At 41.5% G+C, this 26,510-nt stretch overlaps 2 protein-coding genes across 4 annotated transcripts; both read right to left on the bottom strand.

The window, feature by feature from the left end:
• Positions 1-4,145: 4,145 nt before the first annotated feature.
• IGIP (IgA inducing protein) lies at positions 4,146-17,779 on the bottom strand. Its single transcript, XM_047085650.1, has one exon. The coding sequence runs from the start codon at positions 4,465-4,467 to the stop codon at positions 4,306-4,308; it is 162 nt and encodes a 53-aa protein (XP_046941606.1). The 5' UTR covers positions 4,468-17,779; the 3' UTR covers positions 4,146-4,305.
• Positions 17,780-17,786: 7 nt separating this feature from the next.
• On the bottom strand, positions 17,787-25,621 carry PURA (purine rich element binding protein A). Of its 3 annotated transcripts, none has more exons than XM_047085641.1 (2): positions 25,601-25,621; positions 17,787-18,953 (listed from the first exon to the last, which is right to left on the bottom strand). In XM_047085641.1, the coding sequence occupies exon 2, from the start codon at positions 18,807-18,809 to the stop codon at positions 17,841-17,843; it is 969 nt and encodes a 322-aa protein (XP_046941597.1). In that variant the 5' UTR covers positions 18,810-18,953; positions 25,601-25,621; the 3' UTR covers positions 17,787-17,840. The 3 variants fall into 3 exon arrangements, with proteins under 3 accessions (XP_046941597.1, XP_046941580.1, XP_046941589.1); XM_047085624.1 differs by lacking the exon at positions 25,601-25,621 and adding an exon at positions 24,662-25,071; XM_047085633.1 differs by lacking the exon at positions 25,601-25,621 and adding an exon at positions 24,801-25,071.
• Between the last annotated feature and the right edge of the window lie 889 nt (positions 25,622-26,510).

The following is a 26,510-nucleotide window of genomic DNA, read 5'->3' as shown; positions in this document are numbered from 1 at the left end:
CAGCACATACATGGAGTACGCTCTTCTCCCTGTGCACCCTGGGCGACAACCAACAGTACACAGATGAAAGAACAAATAGAGATGTGGCCACCCCTTCTGGAGGTGGTGTTGAGAGGGTGGAAGCCAGAGAGGGATGGACAAGCTCTAAGTTGCAGAGCAGAGATTCTTAACTTGGCCTCAGGGGGTCTGTGAAGCAGGTGAAAGGATCACAAGCTTTCATCAGATTCTCAAACCAAAGACTCCCAAAGACGTGAAGAACCTTTGCTTTAGAGAAGCGTGGCTCTCACACTTCAACGTGCCATAGAATGACCTGGTAAGTTTGTTACAACAGGGACTGCTGGGCCCCAGAAGAGCAAAGCTAAGGTTCTGATTCAGTTCAGTGTGGAGTTGGGCCCAAGAATTTGCAATTCTAACAATTTCTAAGGGAATACTCATGCTTTTAGGTCCGGGGACCACGCTTTAAGAATCACTACTTTAGAGGATACAAAACACATGAGGGCTTCCAGTTTAAATTATGAACTTCTCTTTTCAGACAAGAGTTCTAACAGATGCCACAGCCATCTAAACCACCCCAAGTCCCCAGGAATTTCATATTTTATTTTTGGAAGAGGCCCCTGGAGAGTGACAGACTCTGGACCTCCTCTTGGAGGTCAGGAAGCATCTGGAAAATAGCATTTTAGAGGATGCAGGAAAGTGCCTTTAGAGAGCTAAAAGCCCAAACACTAACTCTGTGCTAGAAACTACAGGACTAGTTGATCCAATAAGTAGGGCAATTACTGGTGAATAGTGAGGTTTTGGGAATCTGGGCTGACCGGGGTCCTTTCCTAGAGACTGCCTCCTGATCCTTTCTGAGCCTATATCTGAAGCCAGATGGGCCGAGATAGGAGGTCTGCCTTAAGGAGGACAGGGTGTCTGCTGGGGGCTATAATCTGGGAAAAAGAAAGAAATCAACAACTCCACTAGACAGAATTCAAGGGCTTCATTCACAGAGCTCTTTGATCAAGCCATTGTGGTGAGGGTGGGAAAAGGCAGGAATAGTATTTAGGGCTGTGCTTAAACAAGAGCAGTGGAGAGAGGCCTAGAAAGGCTACTTGCCAGCTTTCCTCGGCCCTCCTCTGAGTAAGTCATTCCCCCATGAAAGGGGAGGGGGAAATGAAAATGTGGATTCATTCATGAATCAACCTTCAGAACAGGAAGTGTGGCTTTTGAGCTATACAGGGAACATAAGCTTTGCCATTCAGCTAAATACATCCTAAGGTGAGGCAAAGTCAGGGAGACTCTACAAGTTAGAAGAGGAGGCAGAACCTTATGGGGAAGACAATACACTAGAGTGAGACCAAGGATGTGCTTTGACATTAGCTCGCCAGGACTTGTGACTTGTGACCTGACTATGTGACCCTGGGCATGTTACTTAATCTCTCTGTGCCTTAGTCTCCTCTTCCGTAAAATGGGGGTAATGATAGTGCCTATCTCTTGGGTTGTATTAGAATTAAATTTAAAAACCTAGATAAAACACTTAGCTTGGAACCTTTCATATTCTGAGCATTCAGTGTTTAAACAAATAAATAAAAAGTAGTGGGTCTGGAAAAATGTAAGATGGTAGCAGTACAGACACACCCTTACTGTCACTGCCAGAGACCAAAAAAGTGGGGTAGGTTAGAGCTGCTGCCAATCTCCCCAGGAGAATGATACAGAAACTCCTGCTAGTTGGGGAAGGTGTAAAGGTGTGAACTTGGTATGCAAGGACAGTCAGGATTCCTAGGATGGTGGGGTTAACTGGGCAATCCCACTGGCTGTAAGTGGGGATATCCTGCTCTTTTAAACACTGCAACATTCACTGACTCCGTTTTGTGACATTTCCTCATTGCCAACCTAAGTGTCAAATGGCCTGATTTGAAGAAATCAAAAGAAATAAAATCAGTGTTGGTAGGGAACTGGAATGACATTACTGAAAACACTCTGGAGATTTGCAATATGAAGGTAGAATCCCCATTTTCAGGAGAAAAAAAAAAGGCTCCTCCTCCTCCAGTCCCAGAAGTGTGGGGGATGGTGCTGCAGTGAAAGCGGTGGTGATGTGTGCTGGCCCTGAGGTTAGCTAGCAGTCAAACACTGAAAAAGAGATCTCTTCTTTCCTCTGATCCTGAATGAGCACAACCTCTTCCAAAACCCTGTACTCTAAATCAGAAAGTCCTGTCTGCTTAGAAAGAAACTGTTGCTGGAACTAGGAACAAGGGAGATTTCTAAAAACCACGCAAGGGGCGCCTGGGTGGCGCAGTCGGTTAAGCGTCCGACTTCAGCCAGGTCACGATCTCGCGGTCCGTGAGTTCGAGCCCCGCGTCAGGCTCTGGGCTGATGGCTCAGAGCCTGGAGCCTGTTTCCGATTCTGTGTCTCCCTCTCTCTCTGCCCCTCCCCCGGTCATGCTCTGTCTCTCTCTGTCCCAAAAATAAATAAATGTTGAAAAAAAATTTCTTTAAAAAAATAAAATAAAAAAAAATAAAAACCACGCAAAAGAGCCAAAGTAAATGACACACCACATGGTCAAATAAAAGTTAACATCTATTAGAGGTGGGGCAGAGAAGAGATTGACAATTACATCACTTTAGAAAACAAAGTGCTACATAAAAATGACAAATAGTTCTGTTGAACATCCTGGGCACCTTTCTTGAGGGTCTCGAAGGGTACTATAAGCTTTGTCCTGTAGTACAGACTATCCCAAGTCTGGGATGTTCCCCCTGTAGCCCTGCAGAACTTCACTACTTGCTCTTCAACATGACCACAGGGCATCTTTAACCATAGTCCCATCTGGAATCTTTAAAAGGGGAAGGCCACAGTGAGGAAGGGGCCTGGCTTCTGATTTTTAATCCTCTTATATTTACCACAAATCAAGGCTAGAGTTCCCACCTCAAGCTCCAACATAACTAGAGAGCTCAACTCTTGGACAGGGATCCAGGGGTTTGTCTGATTCCACCCAGAGCCCAGAAGGGAATCTGGTCTCCTGTTCGGTGTGTGACCCCTAAATCAAAGGCCCTGCAGAGCTTAGGGAAAACTTTTCTTTGCTCTGCGCCTCCTATGTCCAAACAGTGACACTCTCAGTTTAAAGTTTTCATACAACAAAGTTTCTGCATTATTTTGTATTGGATTGATGGTTTTCAGATGTAGAAAGGAGGGCGATTTTAGCAAGAAAAAAAAAAAAACAGTAACAACAACAACAAAACTTTCTTGGGATTCACCCAGGAAATCCTGGAACTGTAATACTAAGATCTTGAGATATTATTATGGCCACACATCAGTCTTTAGAATGTAACTGCTGTCACATACATTTAAATACCACTGAAAATTTTTCCACGGTGTGAATAAAGTTCCTGCAACTGCTTGTTCCAAGCCTCCTTATATCCAGCCTGAAGGTAAGTGAAAGCATGAGCAAAGATAAAACGGGGAGAAAGCCAGAAATAGAACTTCCAACTCTACTTCCCAAAGGTTGGGTGAAATGTCATATACCTAAGGCTGCCACTCCATTTTTTTGGTCCAATAAGCTAATTTCCTATAAGAAGACCCCATTAAAACTATTCTGAAGGATCACTCCTGCACATTTTCATTGGTAACTTCATTCTCTGCCTACCACTCCACTCACCAGAAAAGCAGTCTTGAAAGGATCTTATTTTAAAGCACAAACCTCTATTTTCTGCAGAAGATTCTCTTCATGTTTTGTTATGTACTCTTTTGTAGCTCTTCTACTAGCCTGAACCAATTTCAAATTTAAAACGACAGAAAACAAACAAACAAAAAAAACTTCCGTGGGAAAGGGGCATGATTTATGGGACAAGTTTTTCTTTCTCCTTAGTTGTGATGGCTGGGTTAACCAACATGCTGTCAGAGAATTTTAAAAACTGACTCAAGAAAACAGGCAAGTCATTCAAATAAAATCTTTAGAAATAAATTTGTTGTAAAATAAAATAGAAAATAGAGTTTTCCAGTGTGAGAGAGAGCACACTTAATGCTTGAAGCCAATTAACGATCAGGCAAGTATACCTGTTACTAAGTACGAAAAACAGTTTCCATCTATCAAAGAAAAAAAAAAATGCAAGAGCAACCAGGTCCCCCCAAAGACACTGAAACAAAAGACTGATCTGTTTATATAGTCACATGAAAAATAAACATCTTTATTTTTTTGCCTACTTTATTTCATTTTTTCAAATAAAATTTAAATCTGTACAAAGTATACTGTTACAGTATATATTTTGTAAGAATCAATGCCTAAAAGAATCACAATACTTCAATAAGCAGTACAGCAGACCTCGCTAGTTTCAGCTTTGATATTGAACAAACTCAAGCCGGCTGATGCACAACACATTTGCTTGGTTTCCACATGGTGAGTTCCCAGCACTGAGATGGGAGAACATGACAGCAAGTATGGTTATATTACAGCCCGACACACTGCGCTTCTTCATGTGATAATAACTGCACATATTTAATACAGAATGCTCAAATTTACTTTTTAAATTGCATTTGCTTACTTCTTAGTTGGCAAAATTCAGCATTCTTAATGGGGTCCCCAAACAGTGCAAATTAATGATATTCTACTGTATAATTGGCACATCTCCAATACGGATTAACTTGTAAACTCAAAGAATATCACAACTTTGTCCTAAATTTTAACTAATATACATCTGGTCCATTTAACCAAAGTCATTTTGGAAAGATATTAAAGAACAATTCTATTTTTGAAAGGATACTCTTTTGACCATTCTTTAGAGAAGTAAATTTTTAAATTGTCATTAAAATGTTTTACTATAAAAGTTTTACAAACTTGATTAGAAATTTCAAGATTATGATTCACAGCAGACAAATACAAACTTTATATTCCAACAATACCTCCTTTTAGACTTTCAAAACAGAGCACAACCATGTCAGCTGTGTTAACTAAAATTCTGAACAGTGTACTAAATTGATAAGTGGTGCTGGGTCTAGCAAGTGTAAATACACAGTATATTTAATGAAAAGAATTGTCTTCTTTATACTTTATTTGTTTTCCCATAAGGAAACATTAATGTTTACATTCTTTAATAAAGTTAATCTTACATCAGAATATAACTTAATACTGTCAGCAACAGGGACCACACACAGTAAATAAGAAGCACATTTAAAATAAGTCTGAATTCACATAGATTAACATTTGTTGGTTAATAAAATATCGACAGTATTACAATCTTACAATATTTACAGTAAGAAAAATCTAGAGTAATATATACCTTTCACAGCAGGATTCCTTTTTTATTTTTTAAAATTATTTCTTCCAGTTTGGGATTGTGTATACATGAAAAGCTCAAATAAAGCAACTCTGCAATATAATCTTAAAATAATGGCTACTGGGGGGAAATTCTATCACAACCATTGAAAATAATGGTGACTTTTCACGGAGTCTGTGGCATCTGAGAACCCAGTTAATTAACCAAAGTCTTGCCCCAACCAGCCTCAGTTACCCAGATTAAAGCTGCAGAACTCCGGCCTTCCCTGACTGCTGAAAACCCAACAGATTTTCTCAACATGCTATAAGAAAAGAGGGAAATAGGTTTCAATTCACACCTCATGGCTGGAAGCCTCCGGCTAGTGCATATTCTCCAATTTATGCTAAAAGGGCCCGTTTTGTCTCCAAAGCCTCACAAGAGTTTACGCTTCAACTACAGGGCACTTTGACATGGAGCTCACTCCTTCCTCAACTCTTGTGCATTAAGATAAGGCATGAACTTGGCCCATATAATACACACCAGCATCTTACTTGGGACCAGGGCAAAGAAACAGGCTAATGCAGTTTGCACTGAGGTCAACAGGGAAAATGGGAAGCGATGCACATTTCCAATTAGAATGGCAAGAAGAAGACCCACATCCCTAAACTGGAATTTGGCCAGGGCCTCAGAGTTAGCACCCCCTCTCTGAGTACCACAAGCAATTAGGATGTGTGCTCTAGGCCTCCTCCAAGAGAGAGCGTCTACAGTAAGTAACACCATGTGGGACATTAGTTCAGTGATGACTCCCAAGAAAACAGATACAATTCTTGAATCTGGGGCTGTCCACAGCACCTGAGGTCACTCATCTGAGCTGTGACCTGTCCCAACCCTGCTTGCTTTAAGAGATCTGATGGGCACAGAGCACTCAGGGATATGGCTGCTGGCTACTTTGGACTCTAGATCTCACAGGTAATCAACAGGTATCTGGGATTGAATTAGCAAACTGTACCATAGCTCCTTAAACAGACACTGTCAGGTTTGAAATCATGTCAAGCATGAATCTTCACTGTCAGGTCAGAAATCAAAGTGGGAATCTTCCCACATCAGCCAAGGTTATTTTGTCAAAACCTTAGAGGAGTTGGACAGTTTTTCATGTTCCAAGTGATTAGTTTACTTATTTCAGTTAAGCTGGATTGGCAAACCAGACTGATCTATTTAGTTAGCTTTGTTTTGTTTTGTTTTGTTTTGTTTTGTTTTTCTTTTTGATTCTTATGTATGTGTTAACCCAAAGCTGTTGTATTTGGGCTAAATACACTGACAGAGAAAATTCACACAACAAAAGTTTTCAGCAAACTTCTGTGGTATTTTCTTTTTGGAAGTCAATGCAAGATCTAAAGGTATTTCTACCCAACAAAGTCTGTTTAAGTGTTTAATGTTATTTCCTTTTTGGTCCTATACAGAATGCTATGGTTTCTATATAGGTCTGAATGCTGCTCCATGTAGATTCCTTCTGTATATCTAAAAATATATACTTTTCAGTAGTTCAATACATGGTTAATCTTCCCACAGAGGAAGATTTTTGTAATCACAAGTTGCAAAGTAGAAAAAAATCTCCTTTCTAAGAAAGGAAATATACTTTCCTATTGTACACTTTTGAAGAAGCCCAAAGGCATGCACCAAAAATCATTATGAAAACTAATACATGCATTAAAATGGTGTAGAGTTAAAGTGCTGTTTCTCAATTTTTTAATTTGGAGAAGACATTTTGTCAGTTGTTGACTCAAAGATCTCCCCCCCACCCCGCCCACCCCATTCCATGGCATCAAGAGAGAAAAGTAAAAAGTATGCATAAATCTTTAAACTGTTCTTTACATAGGGGAAAGGACAGATACAACAACTATCCTATTTATAAACTGGATTCCCAGTTTTAAATAAAATCAATATTTACTGGTAAAAATTGTCCAAGCTAACACATCCAAACAGTAAATAATGTGCTACTAGTAAATAATGTTCTACATAGAGAATAATTTACTTTGGTTTTATGTACCTTCTCAAAAATAATACTGGTGTCCCATACATCACCAAACTGATGTGTTCCAGCAAAGTTGTAAGGCAAATCTTTTTTTCCTAGTGACATCTTTTTTCCCAACAGACAAAACTAAAATCTTTTGGTGAGGAAGAGGTTAAGATAATAGCTAACCCCTTGGCATCCTGAGCATTGTGGTTTATCGAACTCTACCCTGCGAGAAGCTGTTAGGCACCCTGACCCCTGCCTTGAACCAGGAATGGCTCCCACGTCTAGAGATGCCCTAACTCCTTATAAATAGCTCTCAGAACATTGCTTTTTCCTTCTGTCTGGATGTTATAGTGTCTAGCAAAGCTGGTTGCAATGTCACATTTTGCTAGTAGGGGCCACCATCTAACAATAATTCCAATCTGAAATGTTTTAAACTAATAGTTCTTTATTTTATCAATTAATTGCATTATAATTTTCTCTATAGAGTTTTCTTAGAGCAGAGATCCTTAACTTGGGTTTCAGAAGATGTGTGATGCCCCTGAGGTTGTATGTAAAATTATCTATGTATGTGCATTTTTTTAATCTGGGGAGAGGGCCCATCACTTTCATCAGATTATCAAAGGTATCTGTGATCTCAAAAAGGGGTTACAGGGACTTAGAGGGATACCCGTAATTCATTTTATACTAGGACTGGGAAATGGGGGCAGAAAACTAAAAATGGCCTCAAAAAAAAGGGGCCAAATTGCTGATCTTTTCCCTTTATTCACATTTGGGAAATAAGTGCTTCAACCTAGGAAAAATAATTAATTAAGCTGATTAAACTCCATTAAAAATAATCAAAGCCATTTTCTAAAATATTTTCATTTTCCATATATGGTAAGTTTAGTCTCCAAGAAAAGGTTTGGAGATTGAATTTTTCTCTTTTCCCTAAGGAAATTCATAAACATAATGCTGATAATCTACATTTAAAGATCTGACAACCTAAAACTTAAGACAACTCTAATACTACAAACCCTTAATTTACAATTTTGAGTAAAGGATTATCTAGAGTCAAATACACATTTGTCAACTTTCATCCCCCAAAATTGGTCCACAGTTAGACAACTACCGGGCACAGTTCCACTAGATAAACCTAAAATCTAAACAAAATGGAAGTTTAATTTCTATCCCAGTTGAAAACAAAAGCACAAGGTTCTACAGTAAAGTCCAGCCACAAACATTCACACTATGTCATAGAGGACTTTCTCATTTCAATACATCACTGAATTACCAACAGAATTTGCAAACATGAGATCCAGAAAGACTACCAAAACATGCTGAGAAGAGCATGTCAAGAATTAAACCACCACCGTCTGCCCCCCCTACCCCCATCCAGAAACACACTCAGGCATTCCAAAAATAAACCAGATCTAAAGAGAGGCCTCTTGCTTGTTAGTTTTAAGTATGAAATGCCTAAAAGGCTATGGGAAAGGGAATATAAAATGAAAAAAATTAAATAACTTACAAAAATTAATTTTAGCCAAAACACATTTCTGTTCTATTGACAAAACTATCTTTTTTTTTTTTTTTTGCAATTTTAAACACTGTGTTTCACAACCTCACTAAGACAAAAAATAAGTTCACAGGTACACATCTTGTTCTCCTATTCTTTCTAGAGCACATCTTGAGGTTATAAGAATGCTTCTAGTTAAAATAAAGACTCTTATCCCTTGCCACCCTCCCCCCCTCAAAAAGTGAGTGAACCTTGAATTCCAAAAAGGAATACTCATTTAATGTAATTATTTCAATACCAGTTATATCACATAGACCATGATGAAACTCTATGAGCATTATGGAAAACTACATGAAAGAGGGAGCTGCCACTTGCCACCCACTTCACTTCCAGCTTTTTAAGCCAATACCCAGCTAGACTCAGATCCCATTGACTTCAGTAAAAACAATCAACACTCCAAAACCAGGCCATCTCAGGCTAGAAGCTGGATCTCAAAGACATCGTTTCATATATATATATATATTTTTTTTCTATCCTAAGCTTTCATTTTGTCTATTCAAATAGTTTAATAAAGCTCACATTTACAAAGGATTACATTGGCAAATAAAGGCCCATATTAAAAATTTTATCAAAACAAATTTTTGTTCTACATAGCTAACACTAAGAAATATTTTCTTGGACTTATAAAGCATATTTAATTGCATATAAGTTTTGCTTTGGGTGGGATATTGAAAACAATTCTGTAAGAAATTAGAAAAGACTAGAAACAAAAGTGAAAGTGACTAGTCTTAACTTTCAAAAAATCAAGTGCAAAGATAAATAGTGCAAATAATGAAAACTAGAAATTTTATAGGCAACTTTACATCTTTCCTGCTTTTGCACTTTTATATATTGACAACTTTATAAACCCTAACAACTGTATGCAGCATGGAAATGGGCTATCATTTATCTCTATTGACTAGACTCAAGGAATCCTTTCAAAGGCAGTCATTTAAATCACTGGTTCTTCACTAGGTTTGGGAATTCACTTTTTAAAAAACAATTCCTAAGGGAGGGGCTATTTAACAAGGCTCTGCATGGACTTGAACAAGTTATAGAATGTATGTGTATTATAATTTAAAATCTGTATGATGCGAAAAGCATACTAAGTGCTAACTCTAAAAAATAAATTATAATAAAAAGAATTCTGCTATTATTAGTGAACTTGATATTTGGGAAAAAAAGTTACTTTTCCAGATACAAAATCAGAACATCTTTTTTCAGCTATCTTTAAAGAAATTTACCACTAATGCATACAGATTTGGGTAAAATGAAATAAATAATCTGTCAGAATCACTGAGAATAAGTCCATATTAAACTAAAAAAGATTCAAAATATACTTGAATTATGCAATTTAAAAACAAACTATTATAACAATTCTTTATCTTAAATAATTAAAAATGTTCCTGGGATACTGGGAAGAGAAATCTAAACAATATCAATTCACCCTACAAAGAACATAAGAACTTCCAAGATACACTAAATTATATTATTAACATCTGCCACCACTGAACACTTGGGAATTCTACGATTTTAAAGTAACAGGAAAAGTGGGAAAACAAACAGAAATTAGAGTTTGGGAGGGTATGTCACCTAATTTCAGCAATATAATATTATTGAGGGTCTCACAGGCCCACAGTGTTAAATGGTGGGACTGCAAGTGTAAAAAAATTTGAAAAATACCTAAAATTATAGTTTAGTGTTTTTACCTGGCTTATTCTCTTCTTGTAAGAAATTAATGTGGACCAAAGGCTCAAGGTTATCTAAAAACAAACACAATATGGATCTTTGTGAACTGGAAAATCTAATGCTTTGATCTAAGGACCATTTTGAGAAGTAAAGCTAAACTACACTGTAACATGAGCCCAGGAAAATAGTCTGTATAATAAACTTTCTGATAGTTTAAAATGATAACTGAAACAGTTTAAAATTTTCTTAATCTTCTTTCCCTCAAAATAGTAAGTCCCTAGTACCAACATGCTTTGACCACAAAAGCTGTCATTCCACAATTGTGCTACTTAATTTGTCCAGAAAAGCAAACATCTTACACCTGAAAATAGATTTGTATAATGCATCATCATCCTAACAACTAGCTACAGACCAATAGCTTTCTCATAACCAACAAGGGACCCATTTTCTCTGGCTTTACTGAAACTTCATTAGTGAATATCAACTTCATTGTCCTTAGCAAACAACTCTCATTTAAGACTCCATCTTAGAAACTTTACCTACCTCTAATAACAATTTCTCCCACTTTACCTCCAAACCATTTGCTTATATAACTCACACTCCCATTCATGAACACATTAAACAGTTCTTCCCTTTCTGCTCTCAAATTTCCAAACCAGTAAATCTCAGCCTCCAGTAACTTACCTAAAATACACATACTTCTTACTCTCTTCAATTCACAAATTTCTTAACAATTTCGATGCCCTTCAAACTGCCAACTTAAGACTATAGGGAAAATAGCACTAAGAAAAACTGCGCAATTATCTTATCATACAGAAATCTTTCTGGGATCAGTTAGCTATGTTCTAAGGCAGGAGCCAGCAATTTCTTTACTTCCCTCTTAAAAGGGTAAGCGTGAGTGTCACTGGCAGGACTATGGCAAGGAGAAGAATAAAGGAGAGAGAAACAAGGAAAAAGGAGGATGGGAGGGGAAAAAAAAGCCAAATGTACATGGTAGGGAGGTAGGTCAAATGCCACCAACAACGACCTACACTGGAAATTGCCAATCCACTCCAGCTTAATGGGAGTCTGACCTAATCCCAACATGTATCTAATAATTCATTAGCTGATGCCCATCACTAGTTAAACTAGTCCAGGTGAATACATAAGTCACCTGTCCTGTAAGTTTGCTACTTCACAATAAGGACAGCTTAAGTCCTCCAAGGATCCTTCTGTTTTAATCTAGTTTAGACTAAAACACATGTTAAGAAGAGTATTTCCATGATTCTCAAAATTCCAGAATATAAAGGTTTGGTCCTTGAACTTGGAGGCTCTTGAATTATTAAAGTATTCCCTAAATAAAGAAAATTAAACTCTTAGCTTAAATTTTTCCATGAAATGCTACAAAATTTTAATTAATAAGCAGATTCCTAATCATCACCAAAACAAAGTATGCTTTCATGAAAATTCAAAACTCTTCCAATTCCAAAATGAATGAAATATTTTGGGTCTGTAATTAACTTTATTTTACATAGAGGATCACCACCATGTTTCTACCTATCGAACAAGACAATTTTCCACAAAAGCAAAGCACATCAGGGGAAAAGAAAGAAAACAAATACCAAACATAATATGGGGACAAAATAAAAATACATGAGTAACTATGAAATTGTTATAAGAAAAAATGTTTCTAACAAATGACCTCTGCCATACTCAGCTTTCCTAATGACATGAATTGCCTAGACCATTCAACATCAAAACTTGGTAGTCAGTTTAGCAGCTGGAAGATGACAAATTGTTGGCTTGAAACCAATCATATCTTTTACTTTTCACTTGGTTGTTTTTGCATTATGAAATTCTACCTGACATGCTAATGCTAGTTTAGATGATCTTCACTTAGCCCATAATAATGAAAATTCTGTTTGAAAAGAGCCTGTCAAATGGCCTAGGCCTTAAATCTAGGTTTTTAGGATCAAATAACTCCCCAAATATTAAAATCAGCTTTTCTTAAAAATATATTGCAAATTCTCTATAGTAATTAATGTTGCTGAGTGAAAACAGTAGTTTCAATAACAATGATCATTTTAGTTTTATAATGTACTTCATTACAAATGGTCTAAATTCAGTTAACTCGCAATTTAAAAACCCAGAAGTATTATAATGTATGATTTAAAAATAGGTAAACTTTAACAGACAATTTTGCACAAATAACTTTAGTGAATTTATTCACTTAAGCAATCTGATAAATCTCTTTCCTATTCATTCTACTCTCGATGAGGAAGTATATATTGCTCCAAATTATTAAGATATTCAAATTTAAGGATAATCAACTATAAATGTTATACTCAGAGTTATCACCAATTGTTCCAAACCTAAGCTGCTGAAGATTGGCTTCTTTTAGCATTCTTTTACATAGAAAGCAGGATCTCATTCTGATATTGAAATAACTTGCAAAAAAGTCATTAGATTTGGTATCTGATTTTTTTAATGGGGAAAATATTAAAAGTATATTCACATGTAAAGTAAAATGAATTGTGGAGCTATGAAAACAACTAGAGCAACAATTTCAGAACTCTCCATTTAAAAATAATCTGGAAGAGTGTGTGTGTGTGTGTATGTGTGTCTCTGTGTGTGTGTGTGTCTGTGTGTGTGAGATATGGGAAAATGAGTGGGAATATTGAAGAAGAGAGGGCGAACCATGTGTGGGAGATATAAGTAATCATGCCCATGGTGGGTTCTCCATGGCTGGCATATAACCCAACATGTCATTAAAAAAAAAAAATGTTTAGAAAGTTTCAACAGTGCCAAATGCAAAACGTTAAAGCAAAGAAACAATGAATGAGATAACCCCCACAAACATCAAGTTCCATATGAAAACAGGAAGAAAAAAATTGATATATGCATCTTTTTTAATATACCAAATCTTAATTGACTTAAAGATTATATATAAAGTGCTTGGGCCATGGTACCCACCCAGATTCTCATTATCAATGGACTGATCTTTTCCCCTCCCTTCCACCCAAATTTAGTTCAGTGTTCCTGCAGAAAAAGTACAGCATTCCTATATTGGTAAGAATAAGAAATGAAAACAGTGAGTACAACTGATATATATCCATTGACTTTTATTACAAATGTACTTGATCACTTGGCTTCAAAAAGTTTAAAATCAATACCCTATTTTCTGTATGCCAGTACAAAGCAAACTGTTTTACAAATTAAATACCTAAAAATTTGACAAAAATATTAAAATTTGATGAAAAACAATTATAAAAATCCTTAATCTCTCTCTCTTCAAAAAAGGAGGCAGTCTTCCCAGTCCTATTATACAATATTAATAATATTCACCATTTTTAGAATAGGTAGCTAAATTATATTTTTCTGTTAGCATACAAAACTCTTAGACTAATAGATTTCATTTGTATATGCTCCAGTTAAGTTTGTGAATGCCATCTGATTGCAATATAATCAACTATCTTTAATTGAGTCCTAATTTACACTTATTTAATAATTTGCATAGTTTAAAAGGGATAAAGGTTATTCTACAACTAATTATCATAGGCTATTACAGTGCTATTTTTCAAGGCAATAAGTATTTGCTCCCAAATGAAATTATGTCTTCTTTAGGCAGGGGTTAAAATTACTAGCAGCTTTCTCCATTACCTGAACAATCAAATTGGAATAGTTATCCATATCTAGATGTGAAGACCTAAAAAACACATCGATATATTTTCCACTTTGAGTCAAATTTCAACCCCTGCATGGGACTAGAAAGTGAGACTTTCAAGGTTTTTATTTCACTGTTGGGTTTTGGTTTCTACTCTCCATGGCTTTTAGGAAGCTGGGAAAGTTTGTCTTTCCTGACTCACATTGTCTCTCTTTTCCATTTGGCAAATATTCATCTACCTTCAATCTGTATCTAGTAGAGGAAAAGCCGACATGGCTTTTCTTATGAACTTCCTTTGTTGTCAAAGGCATGTATAATGATTTCTACAGTTCTGGTTAGTTAACTTTAGCTCCCTCTGTGGCTGGATGACTGCTGCTTCTAACATCAGCATGATAAATAGGAGGCACAAATAAAAAGTAGCTTAAAAAAAGATTTGGTGATTTAAAAGAAAAAAAAAAAAACGAACAACACCAAACACACACACATATATGGGCATTTCAAATCTGGTGGCTGATCTCTGGATTAAATTACTTGACAGTGTCTCTCATTTTAAAGAACGTCAATATTGCAATGCATTTCAAGTTTTCTTTTATACTTAGGCAAATAATATAGTTTAACCAAGCTCTTGGACCTTAATTGTAAGACAAAGCAGATCATTAAAAATAAGGCATACTTGTCAGGAATTAAGTTTTGTTTGCTTGTTTTTGGCACATTTGATCATACTGTCTTCTATGAATAACACATATGGTCAAATATACCATTTCCTTTTTCATTTCAGCACAAACAGGGTTTACCAACTAGTAAAATAAAAAACAAGGAAAAACTCCAACATAAAACACTGAGATATAGAACCTTGGTAAAGTACCGAGCACCTGGGGGGAGGGGTGGGGAAAGGATGAAACAGTAGAGGGAGGAAAGGTTGGGAGGGTGCTTGGGGAGGTAAAGTGAGATGCAAAAAAGAGCATCTTTACAGTCACTTAGTCTTTTCTAAGATCACCTCTTAAGTCTTAAAATATTTGCATGTGGATTTCTTTTTAAACCCAATGACCATAAATCAGACACTGGTTTCAAAATCTTAGTAAGATTGTGTTTAACTGTTATAGTGTAAAGACAATTGCACAATACATGTGCTTATTGATCCGGTAGGATTCCAAGCAGAATCTGAAGTCTGTAGGTAAGAAAGGTTTCACTTTAGGTAACAGTGACCCTAAAGAAAACCTCATGAAAGAACTCGCATCTCAAATAAAGGACACTTTGCCTAAGTTTGCTGTGTTTTTGTTGACTTGCACTACTTATTGCTGGCTACTATGAAACACTGATCTAGGAGTACTCCAACAACCTGTAGTACAAGGCTTAACTTTAAGAAGCTATAGTAAACAAGAGACAAAATCAAAGCAATTCTCTTTCCTAACTAGTAACAGCACAGAGAATGCAGTCTTTTCCATATCACAGTAAAAGTACAGTGAACAAAACAGCTCAACAAACCTTAAGACAAAAAAGTGCAGGTTATTAATGTTTACATGCAGTTGATAAGCATTCCAAATGTCACATTATGCACTGTAAAAGCTCAACTTTACTATATGGAAATAAGAAAAATGCACCTTGGGGGAAAGGGAAAAGCAATTTAATCATTTCCAGTGATTTTGTAAGTAAAGAAATTCCTAACTATTGTACGGTCACCTCATATTTAACATTGTATGAATATTAAAAGCAAACAATTTAATGGGAAAATGCACAGTACAATGGAAATAGCTTGTTATTCAACACATACAGTAGATCTCAAAAACAAAGACAACACACTCAACCAGGGAGCTTAAAAATATCAAATCAAAACCCAAAGAACCAGCAGAAAAAAAAAAATCCTTCAAAAAGACAACTGTTTCACCTTCCTAGGCCAATGCTTTACAATGTGAGAAGCACTGATACCTTCCAGCTCCTACAGGTGGTGTCTTCTACATACAGCAGTAAGATCTATATGGCTGGATTTGCCAAGAAACAATTCCATCCCCAGAACTCTCTATAGCAGACAAAATCCTTTTTTTTTAAACCAAAATACTTTCTACAGAATTCCAAACCAAAATGTACTGTTTAAGGCATCTTTTTTTATAACATTTTCTCTTCACTCAAAGATGATAGTCATGCAGCAGTTTAATGATAAAAATATATTAATATTTTACTATACAGCAGCAAGAAGTTAGTTGTCAATTAAAAGCACACGAACATCTTTAAATGAAAACCTGTAAAAGACTATCGATACAAACAATTTCAGTTTGGAGGACACCAGCCTGGTAAAGTGCTCTCCTAAGCTTTGCATTTTCATACCCTACACCTTGAATATATGAGTTATAGAACATACTTTTGATAGAAGGCTTGTACACTTGGGGAACACAAATACACTTAGCATATAATGTAGCCAGTAATAACTAGCACCACAGCTACATGGAAATCCTTTACACATACCAACTTGGCTTTCACTTTTAAAATGAAACTCAGAATCCATGGCTCAGTAGGATAACTATAATTGTGTTGCTCTGCTTTTTAACAGGTCTACATAAGTTAATAGCACTGGCAAAAATCAAAGAATAGCTTCAGACCTCTTACTAGTTTAGGAGACAGTGCTAGTGACCACAAATAGACTTGCTACCTGATGTCCAAGTACAGGTTCACTGGAAATTGCTGCACGTTAGTTTAAGTTTTTAAAATCTTTCTACACATAATAAAAAAAATATATTATGAACGATACATCTCATATACACAATAATGACAAAACACCTACTCAATCAAAGCAAACAGATGCAGAAAAATATTATGGGAGATTTCCTTTTTCTTTCTTTCCTCTTTTTCCTTTGACTATTGAATAACTTTGGTTCCAACCATAAAAATCACAACTTAGCAAATTTCATTTAAATGCCTTTTTTAATAATTTCTTCATGTTCACAGAAGTTTCACTGACCATTTTTATATGTTTAAGGTCCAGATGCAATGCATATTGTATAAAAGAGAGCACTTATTGTTTACCTTGCATGAATTAAACCTACGTACCTTTAACTCTACAAACTTCTGCATAACATTTAGACAAAGCTCAGACACACAGCATGCCTAGCCCTCATATATATACACATCTCTAATCACAGGTATATAGGGTGTCAAATATACTATAATAACCTCCATGTAAGGTTTGAAATTTGGTAACAAAATGAGAAAAACTAAAAATATTATTTTACGTGTTCTAAAATATCTCTTTTTTGTGCTAAAGTCAAATGTTAGCTCAACATGAAAAGGACTTTTATATAATTCAGCAATATTATAATCTTGACCATTTTGCAAACACTTTTAATAATAATAGCTTAAACGTGTACAAAAGTTCTTGGTTAATTAGGGAAATAAACACTCAGTTCTTTATATTTTTTAATCAAGTAGGAAACACAGTTCATATAATGTTATTACTTTTTGTATTTTTTTTGTTTTTTGTTTTTAGCAGCTGCTTACTGTTTTATATGGTGGATAAAGTGGACAACATCCAGCGATGGGTGGCAAGTCAAGAAGAGAAACTGTCAGTTGGTGGAGGTTCTGTGGGTGGTGCTCCCTTGGAGTTAACAGTTATTTTTTTTTTATTTTTTATTTTTTTACTTTTTAACTTTTTATTTTCTCTCTTTCTTTACAGTATATTTTCTGTGTGTGGTTGTGTGTGTGTGTGTATGCATGTGTGTGTGGGTTTTTTCCATTCAGTTTGATCAATCTTCTTCCCCTTCTTCTTCACCCTGCAGCAACAGGGTGGCAGCGGCGGTCTCCTCCTGCTGTTGCTGCTGCTGCTGGTGGAGCTGCTCACAGGCAGCTCGCTTCTCCCTCTGTTTCTCTTGAATCTTCTTCATCTCCTCCGAGTACTTGCAGAAGGTGTGTCCGAACTTGGCCCACACCTTGTAGGGCACGGTGATGGAGTTGCGGTAAGTGGGCTTCACCTCGCTCACTCGCATAAACACGCCGTACTTGTTGGAGCCCACATCGAAGAAGAAGCGCTTGTTGTCCACAGTCAAGGAGGTGCCCTCGGGCAGCTCGGCCGGCTCCTCCTCCACTCCGTAGTCATCGATGAGCTTGGCCAGAGCGTCGCGGAACTCGATGAGCCCCTGTGCGGGCAGCGCAATGGTCTGGCCCTGCGTGGAGCCCAGGCCGGGCCCCCGGTTGACCGTCTGGCGGATGCGCAGGAAGCGGCCGCGCTGGTTCTCCTTGAGATCCATGTAGTACTTGCGGTTCTCGCGCACCAGGAACTCGCTCTTGAGCGCCCGGCGCGGCTCGTCCTGCGCCTGGGCCAGGTCCGGCGGCTGGCTAGGGCCCAGCTGCGCGTAGTGCTCGATGAAGTCGCCCAGGTAGTCGCGGAACTCCACGGCCACTGACATGGAGAGAGTGAGGCGGCTCTTGTTGCCGCCCGCGCCCACCTCAGCGATCTTCAGGAAGCGGCCCTTGGCGTTCTGCTTCACGTCCAGGTAGAAGCGCTTGTTCTGGATGTCCACCCGCTTGGAGGCCAGCTCCTGCGTCTCGTGCTGCAGCCCCCCCGGGGCCCCTCCGCCGCCGCCGCCACTGCCGCCGCCGCCCCCGCCGCCACCACCGCCCCCGCCGGAGCCCGAGCCCGAGCCTGGGTGCCCCAGGGAGCCGCCCGAGCCCAGCGCCGCACCACCCTGCTCGCTGCCGCTGTCTCGGTCCGCCATGATGCTGCGCTCCGCCGCCGCGCCGCCGCCGCCGCCTGCCGCTCCGCCCGCCGCCTCAGTCGCCTCAGCCGCCGCTGCTTTCCCTCCCCGGCTCCGCCTGCTGCCGCCGCAACCCCCACAGCCAGTCAGCCACTCTCGCGAGATCTGCGGGAGAGACGAGACCCGGTAACAGGGCACTGACTCCCCAGTACAGTAGCAGGGCGCCCTACTGTACGCGCCCACCCGCCCGCCGGCACGTGACATTCGCCCCCTCCCTGATGCCAGCCCCCCGACCGCCCGCCCGCCAGGCGGCGCCCACCCGCCGGCCCTCACCCCACACCCCTGGCGTGTGTGTGGGGGGGGGGGGGGGAGGTTGTGGGACGCGCCGCGTCGCAGCTGCTGCCGCCACCACCACTGTGGCTGTCGCTGTTGGCCAGACCCTGGGCGGCCTCGGCCCAGGGAGTTGGGGGACCAGGGGTGAGAAGGGGACTGCCATACTAAGCACAGGGAGAGGGCCTGAGTTCTGCATTCCAGTGACCCCGAAGAGAGGATGTGGAGGGAAGGGCCTGTGAAGCGCTACTGAGCCCGCTGCAGACAGGGGACACCAAGTCACGGCCACCCCCTTACATGTGGGCCTCAGTCAGACCCAAACCCAAACCCAGACAGGCCCACCCACTGCCCGCCTGGGCTATCTCCTACCGCAGAGCCCTGGCCGCAGAGGCGGGCAAGGAACAGGAGAGGTGGTGCGGCGGTAACCCTTAGCTGCAGAAGGGGCTGCCTAGGATGAGGACGGGGCGCCGGCAGCAGTGGCGCGGAGCAGCAGACACCTAGCCCGTCCCTCCCCTCGCTCCCGCCGCTTCCCCCTCCCAGCGCACGGCAGCGGCTCTGGCCTCAGATGATCCCGCTCCCCCCTCCCCCCAACCGCAGCCCCGCACAGTCGGGCGGGCGGGCAGGCGGGCGGGCGCACTCACCGGCGGGGGGAGCCAAGCAGAGGACGGCAGCCGCACCAGGGCCGGGGTGCCCGCAGTGCCTGTTCTCGTTGGCTTTGCCCTTCCCCCCAAGCAACAATCAAAAAGAAACCCCACGTTCACCCAAAAACCTTCAACCAGCCCCCAGTGGGACCACAACTGCCCGCCTGCCTCCCCCTCCTCCTTCCGAGATTTGGGGAAGGGGGGCACCCTGCTCAAGGCTGAGCCCAGCCTGGGTTGCCGGCCAGCTCTGCGGATGAACCAGGCCCTGCCAAGCCTTCAGCCCCTAACCCACTCTTCTTCCCCTCTGGAAGGACCCAGAATGGAGGAGAAAACCAAGCAAGATTTAGTAAATTCACGAGCTAAAAATGTCAGGAATTTCCTGGGAAACGCACTTCCTTACGGGTTTCATTAACGCAGGTTCGCTCACCCCTTTTATCCCTCCTCCCAGAAACTCCTTAGTGTCCAGGAGAGCCCCTACCTCTCAAAAAAGTAAAGCATTACATGATTAGTGGTTTTTAGGTAGACAGCTAGGTTACCAACCATTAATTAACCAATGAATCTTTGGACAGTGACAGCTAAAGGGGGTCTCTGGTCTCAGAAAGAGACTCGGAAAGAAGGGATTTCTTTCTTCCTAGATCTAAGGCATAATCTAGGGCCTGTTTTCCTTCTCCTACATATATAGCAAATGCTCATACTCCCTCCCTGCAGTCTGCAGTTCTAAGAGTTGTGGGGAAGCTCAGGCCTATCTCCAGGAGAACCCCTGCCATTACCCTACATTCTCCTTATCACCTTCTGCAGCGGGCTCAGGGGATAGACATCACAGCCTTACTCCTGGCTTTCTCAAACGTGGATTGTTGCCTCCATCCTTAGAAGAGTGTTTCTGTCCCATCTGTGGGTGCCATTCCCACACAACATCCCTCAACCTCCAAAGTAAGGAGTCTTCCCTCCCTCATTCAGCTTCACAGACAGCTGAGTACCACAGTTGTGCAAGCTTCCTGGAAAAGAAAGGGCTGGAGAGGACTAAGGATCACGAAACCCAGATAAGTCTAGGACCTAAACCTTGTCAATACCTGAGCCCTCAAAGCTCCATCCCTTCACCTCCTGAGCAAACCTGCCTCCGAAGTATTCACAGCTTGCTTTTTCTTTTAGCAAGGGCTCCGTTCTACCCAGCATTAGCTACTCTGGCTCTGGGCTGATGTTTGCTACTTCCCGCTAAAGAGCAAGAAACAGGGAAAAGCACTATGGCTACCAAAGAGCAAACTGGAGTAGTGCTGTGGGAACCAGCCCCAGAACCACCTACTAGTTCCTGAAATGGTCCCTGAAATGGTTCCCTGAAGGGGAGGCCCATTCTGACAGACAGAAATCCAGGCTTTGGGCTCCATAAAGAACTTTTCCTTAGTTGGGGGCATCCTCCAGTACCGAGTAGTGCCATTTTATTGCTGATTTTTCTAAACTCCCTCCCTTGTCCCCAAGTCTGCAAGGAAGGGGAGAGAAGAACTGTTGGCGCACTTCCCACCGCGAAAGAATTAAAACGAGAAAAAGCAGTGGCTCCTTCAAGCTCACACAGTAGCGATCAGGACCCTGGATAGACCCTGGCCCCAAACTGAGACGCAAAGGCTGAGTGGCAGGGTCTCCGCACAGAGTAGGGCGGGGCATTACGCTTCCAGCTGTAAACTGAGGCTAGGATCTGTTTCGATCCTTCTGATCTAGAAGAGCCGCTGCTCTTCTTCTGGGGTTTACCCTGCGCAGAACCAAGCGCTTGCCCCCTCAAGAAAGCTCTTAGCAGCAAGAAGCCCAATGGGATTGTGATGAGGAGACACGCGCCTGCCGGTCCCATTCTTCTACGCTAATGACTGCTTCCCCCAGGACAGAAAACAAGGGCTTTAAAAATGCCCACCTTCCGTGACCAACTTTAGAGTTTAAATTTCTCATTTCTCTGTCCCAAACATTTATATCCAGGGGTTCTGAGGCAGTTTGACTTTGGGAACACCCTGATTTTCTGAAAAAGTGTCACCAGCAACTGAGTTCTTAGTTCCCCAGCGCACAGGCAACTGATGAAGCTTCTAGACAAAACACAAGTTAAATATCATTTGCATGTTCAAAATGGGAATTTTAAACTCAAATCAGCAAACCACTGAGACCTGGATCTCTTCACATAAATATGCATTTACTTATTTTACGTTATTTATTATATATGTATAAAATTTCTACCATTATATACCAGCTTGTCCCCTATTTTACAAATGTATCTAAAAGGTAAGCAAGGTTAATAATGGCTTTTCCAAAACAATTCAATGATAAATTGGATATTCAGCACATTTTCACTTCTCAAAAAGTTAATTTCAGGATAAGCCTGTAAATGTGGGGCTTTGGTCAGACTAGGAAGGAGATGGTGAAAGGCGGCTTTCCTTAGGCTACAGAATACGGTAGCCTTAAAAGGCAGTCTGGGAAGAATGAATATTGTCTCAGAGGAAGGTCTTAAAAAGTTTAGAAGCTTAAAAAGTATTTCAGAGTTAGATCTGCATCCTAACATTGAAAATCCATTAGAAAATTTGTAGATTTAAAATGACTTCTAGCCATTTGTTAATTACCTAAATAATATACTTAGTAAATGAAAAGTGTTCTAGTATTTAGCCTCTTGAATTTGTTATTCTGAAACAAACAGTTGTAAAATTAAATTGAAATTTTCAATACAATGCAGGAAAGGCAAAGAGGAAACGAAATAAATTAACATGCAGCAAAATATCAGTGTTAATTAAAAATCATCAAAAAATATTCCCTTTCTACTCAAAGTTTGCTTACTTTAAAAAATCTGATAAACGTCTAGATTTCTTGAGCTCTTTTATTAATACTACACACACATTTTGAAGAGAACAGAGATTGCTTTATTTTTAATCCCACTATCTCTATGCCGTTAACAAACTCTTACCAACAAATATTGTTCACAAGTGAAACAAACATTAGGCAGAACAAAAAGGAAAAAAGCTTCAATTTTCCTCAGCCTGAACTACGGGTGATTCTAATAAGCTTTAGTCTTTAAAAGCAAAAATTAACACACACACACACATTTATAAAATAAACTTGGAGGGAGAGAATCTACCTCTGGGTAATAAACCCTTTTAGTTATGGAGTTCCCAACAGAAACAATATGCTGATTAGTATCACAGATTTCCAAAACAAAAGAGAAGCAAGAACATTAGAAATTGTTTTCAAGTGCTGCTTAGGTTAAATGCCTGTCTTAAACTACACAATTATCTTCAATACCCAAATTATTAAAAGTAACTGGAATGTTGTACTGCAAGTGTTCAAAGTGGAGGAATTACCCATTTCTTCTCATGGCCATCTACCAGGAAAATGAAAGGAAACTCTTAAGTAAATGTTAACGTTTAACAACAACAAGGACTAATAGTAGTAGTATTTCATCAATCATTTTTTAAAAGCACATTGTCCTTCTATAGCTCACCTAATCTTCAAAATTATGCCTCTCCAATGCTATTTTAATGTTTAAAGATATGAATTAAACATTTAAAACCTGAAGAGAACAATCCATGTGATAGAACCCTCGCATTTCACAAAACGTTTTCACTGTAAGCATTTGCAAAAGAGTTAAATAAACGTAGCACACATTCTAAATTCGATAAAAGATTCCGAGAACCCGACATTTTATGTACCCAAAAGGCCCAAACAGAACCGATGCAAATGTCAATAGCTCACTCTCTTCCGGCTGATACTTAAAAGGTTTTACTAGTACCCAAAGGAATGAAATCAGCAACTCTCTCCACACTCTACTCAACACTCCAATTTTCAAAGCCGCAATTCGCAAACGTCAGTTTGGGCTGGGAGCAGTGGGGGTCTTGAAGCAATAATAATACAAAAAATCCTTTTCTCCTCTCACAGTCTACCAAAAGATGTCAAACCAAATTCCGTCTATTACAAAGCACTGGGACCTCCCTTCCAAGGACACGGGACACAACCACAGACACCGCTGCAAAAAGCTCTCCAAGAGCCCCTGGCCCGACAGAACGAATTAGAACCCTCAAAAGGGTCCCTCACACACAGCGGAAATGAAGGTGGCATTTATTTGGGGATAGACAGCAACGAGCCAAAGAAAGTTGCCCTAGCCGGACTGGGGCCTTTCTCTCTCCAAGTTCAGAATCAAGGCAGATATATTTGTGGGGGTCCCTTCTAAAGACACCTCAGCCGCCTCCGGAGCCCACTGTCACTCAAAGGGAAGACCCTCCAGCTTCGCATCCGTTCCTTTTGCCCCCGAACAAAGACAGAGGAGGCTGTTGAGCTGACCTAGCTCCGTGGGGCAGCAAAAACGCCTTGTTCGAGCCACCCATCCTTGGGCCTGCCTTCATCTGCGATGTCAGCACCAATGTATTATTTTTTATTTTTACAACGCATCCTGGGCGGGTGTATGCATTGCGGGGGTGGGGGTTGAACAGAGGAGAGGAGGGGTTGGTAGTGAAGCCTAGAACCCTCCTTCCTCTCCCTTCCTGCCAGGGTTGCTGTGCAGGGAGTGTCGGCCACATTTGGCGCACTGTCCCAGGCCCGGGCGAAGATGGCCAGGGGAAATGGGGCTTAGGGATTGCTAAGCAAACGGCACCACTGGTGGTCTACTACCGTCAGCAGAGGTAGGAACGTCTTTTTTTTTTTTCTTTTTTTTTTTAAGGGGCGTGTGATTTTGTTCTTTTTTGGAGGTGGGAGTCCGTTCGTTCGTTCGTGCGCTACGGGAGGGGGGGGCGTTGCTGCACTGCCTGAGTCCCCGGAGGGAGGGTGCGAAGATGTCTACAATGGTACAGTAATTATTCCTGGGGCAAAGAGGGCAATTAGAGGGGACAGGGTGGGCGGCACCTCGAGTTGTGGCAGTGGCAGCAGGGAAGGTCGCGAGGGGCTTACCCTGGCGGGCGGGCGCTGTCCTGCCGCAGGTGAGGGAGGGCGCGGGCTGGAGGGAGGGAGGGCGCGCGCGAGGCAGGCGCTAGGCTGGCGCGAGGAAAGGGGGAGGGGAGGAGGGGGAGGAGGGCGCGCGCGCGCACACCTGTCCTGGACAGCAGCGCGAGCTGAGCGGCGCCTCACTCGGGCTCAGCCGGCTGAAGAGGAAGGAGGGCGGGCTGGCAGGCGGGGGCGGGACGCCGAGGGGAGGAGGAGGAGGCGGCTCGGATGGCTGGCCCGGCTCTCGCTCGTTCTCCCTCCCGCGGGCAAGTCCGGCTCACACCCTGCTTCTCCCGCTCACTCACAGCCCCCTTGGCTCTCCCTCCTCCTCCTCCTTCCCCTGCGGGATCCGCTCGCCGCCGCCGCAGACGGCAAGTCGTGGCAGCCAGACGTCGGCGCGTAACCCGGCGCTCCGTGCGTGACTCCGAGCGACGTCAGCGCGCGCTCCGCGCTACCCACCATCTCTCCCCCATCCTCCCCCCGTGGCTCGCGCCCTCCGCCCTCGCGTCCCTCCGTTTCAGTCGCCGCGGCGGCGGGCGCCGAGCGCGCTCCCTCCGCCCTCCTCTTGCGCGTGCGCGCGCCTTCTGCGCCGTTGGCGCGTCAACAGCCCGCGGGCCCAGGCCTTGAGGCGCGTCTGAGGAAGGGGCTGCCTGTGGCCTCTTTGCGCGCACTTCCTCCACTCGCCGCCCGTGGCGCCCCTAGGAGGACTTAACCCGCGTTGGGCTTTGAAGGCTGGAGCTAGGCTCTGGCGGGTCTAGAGCCCTGTAGGGCCTGCACCAGCTCCAACCTAGGGCCCTAAGCGTCGTTATCCGTGCAGCTCCCACCCTGTCACCCTCTCCCTATGCCCTTGTTCCGCCCGCATCTCTCAGGAGGCAATAGACCTTTTATCTCCCGGGAGGGTCTCACCTTGGTCTTCAGACGCCTGCCGAGAGGGCTAGAAGGGCAGAATTAGCATAAAGAAGAAAGAGGCGAGGCCACGTTCAGGCTTAAGCCCCCGGAATCCTTGACAGGAAGCGTGGGGTTGCTGCCCAGCCTCCCACGCAGTGTAGGTGAAACTGGGCCCCTTTGAGGGACTGTGACTAAGGACAAAACCCTGATAAATATTATTTATGCGTCCTTGGGCTGAGAGGGAGAAAATGTAAGAGACGAGTTAATTTTCATAAATTACTACGCAGGGGCGAAATGCAGAATTATAAAGTGTCCTTTAAGAGTTTTCTTGAAATCTTACCAAGTTTGACAAGATGTTTGGTGCACGGTAACTTTCTTCCATACTTTGTATGCTGTCACATCTCGGTCCTGCAACACTGCGTCATGGAAGATGGGTCAATTAAAAGTTATCAGCTGCAAAATAGAAAGCTACCTTAACCATCTTTATCATGATTTAAATAGATGTTAGAGAAGTCATTCTGTAGTTAAAAATTTAGCCACTGTCCTAACTTATTTAGCTGAGCATATTTTATTTTGAAGTTACCTTGCAATACACGGTAAAATACCCTTTTATTAGGCAATATTAAACTTTTAAACTCACTTATAGGACTGGACTTTTTTTTAGGAAGCTTATCGAGTTAAACCTTTGAGGCAAGTAAGAGTGAGATGAAATTAACCCCATTTTATAGATGAGAAAATTGAGTTAGAAAAACGTCAGTTCAGAGTTGCAGGGAGTCTGTGACCCATAAAGGGATCTAGTATCACCTACTTTATCCACTAAACCAGAAATCCCTCAATTGTTTACTTGTGGGTATCTTTGGATGCCCCTGTCCCCCGTCCCCATGCATTGTAGTCAGTGCTAATGTCTGAGAGAAATTTTGGAGGTATT

The sequence above is a fragment of the Lynx rufus genome, unplaced genomic scaffold (genome assembly GCF_022079265.1).
Source record: "Lynx rufus isolate CCGP_SWC_20201006 ecotype Redwood Valley unplaced genomic scaffold, mLynRuf1.p SCAF_1, whole genome shotgun sequence".
Taxonomy (NCBI): Eukaryota; Metazoa; Chordata; class Mammalia; order Carnivora; family Felidae; genus Lynx; species Lynx rufus.
This window is presented reverse-complemented; position numbering and strand designations above follow the sequence as displayed.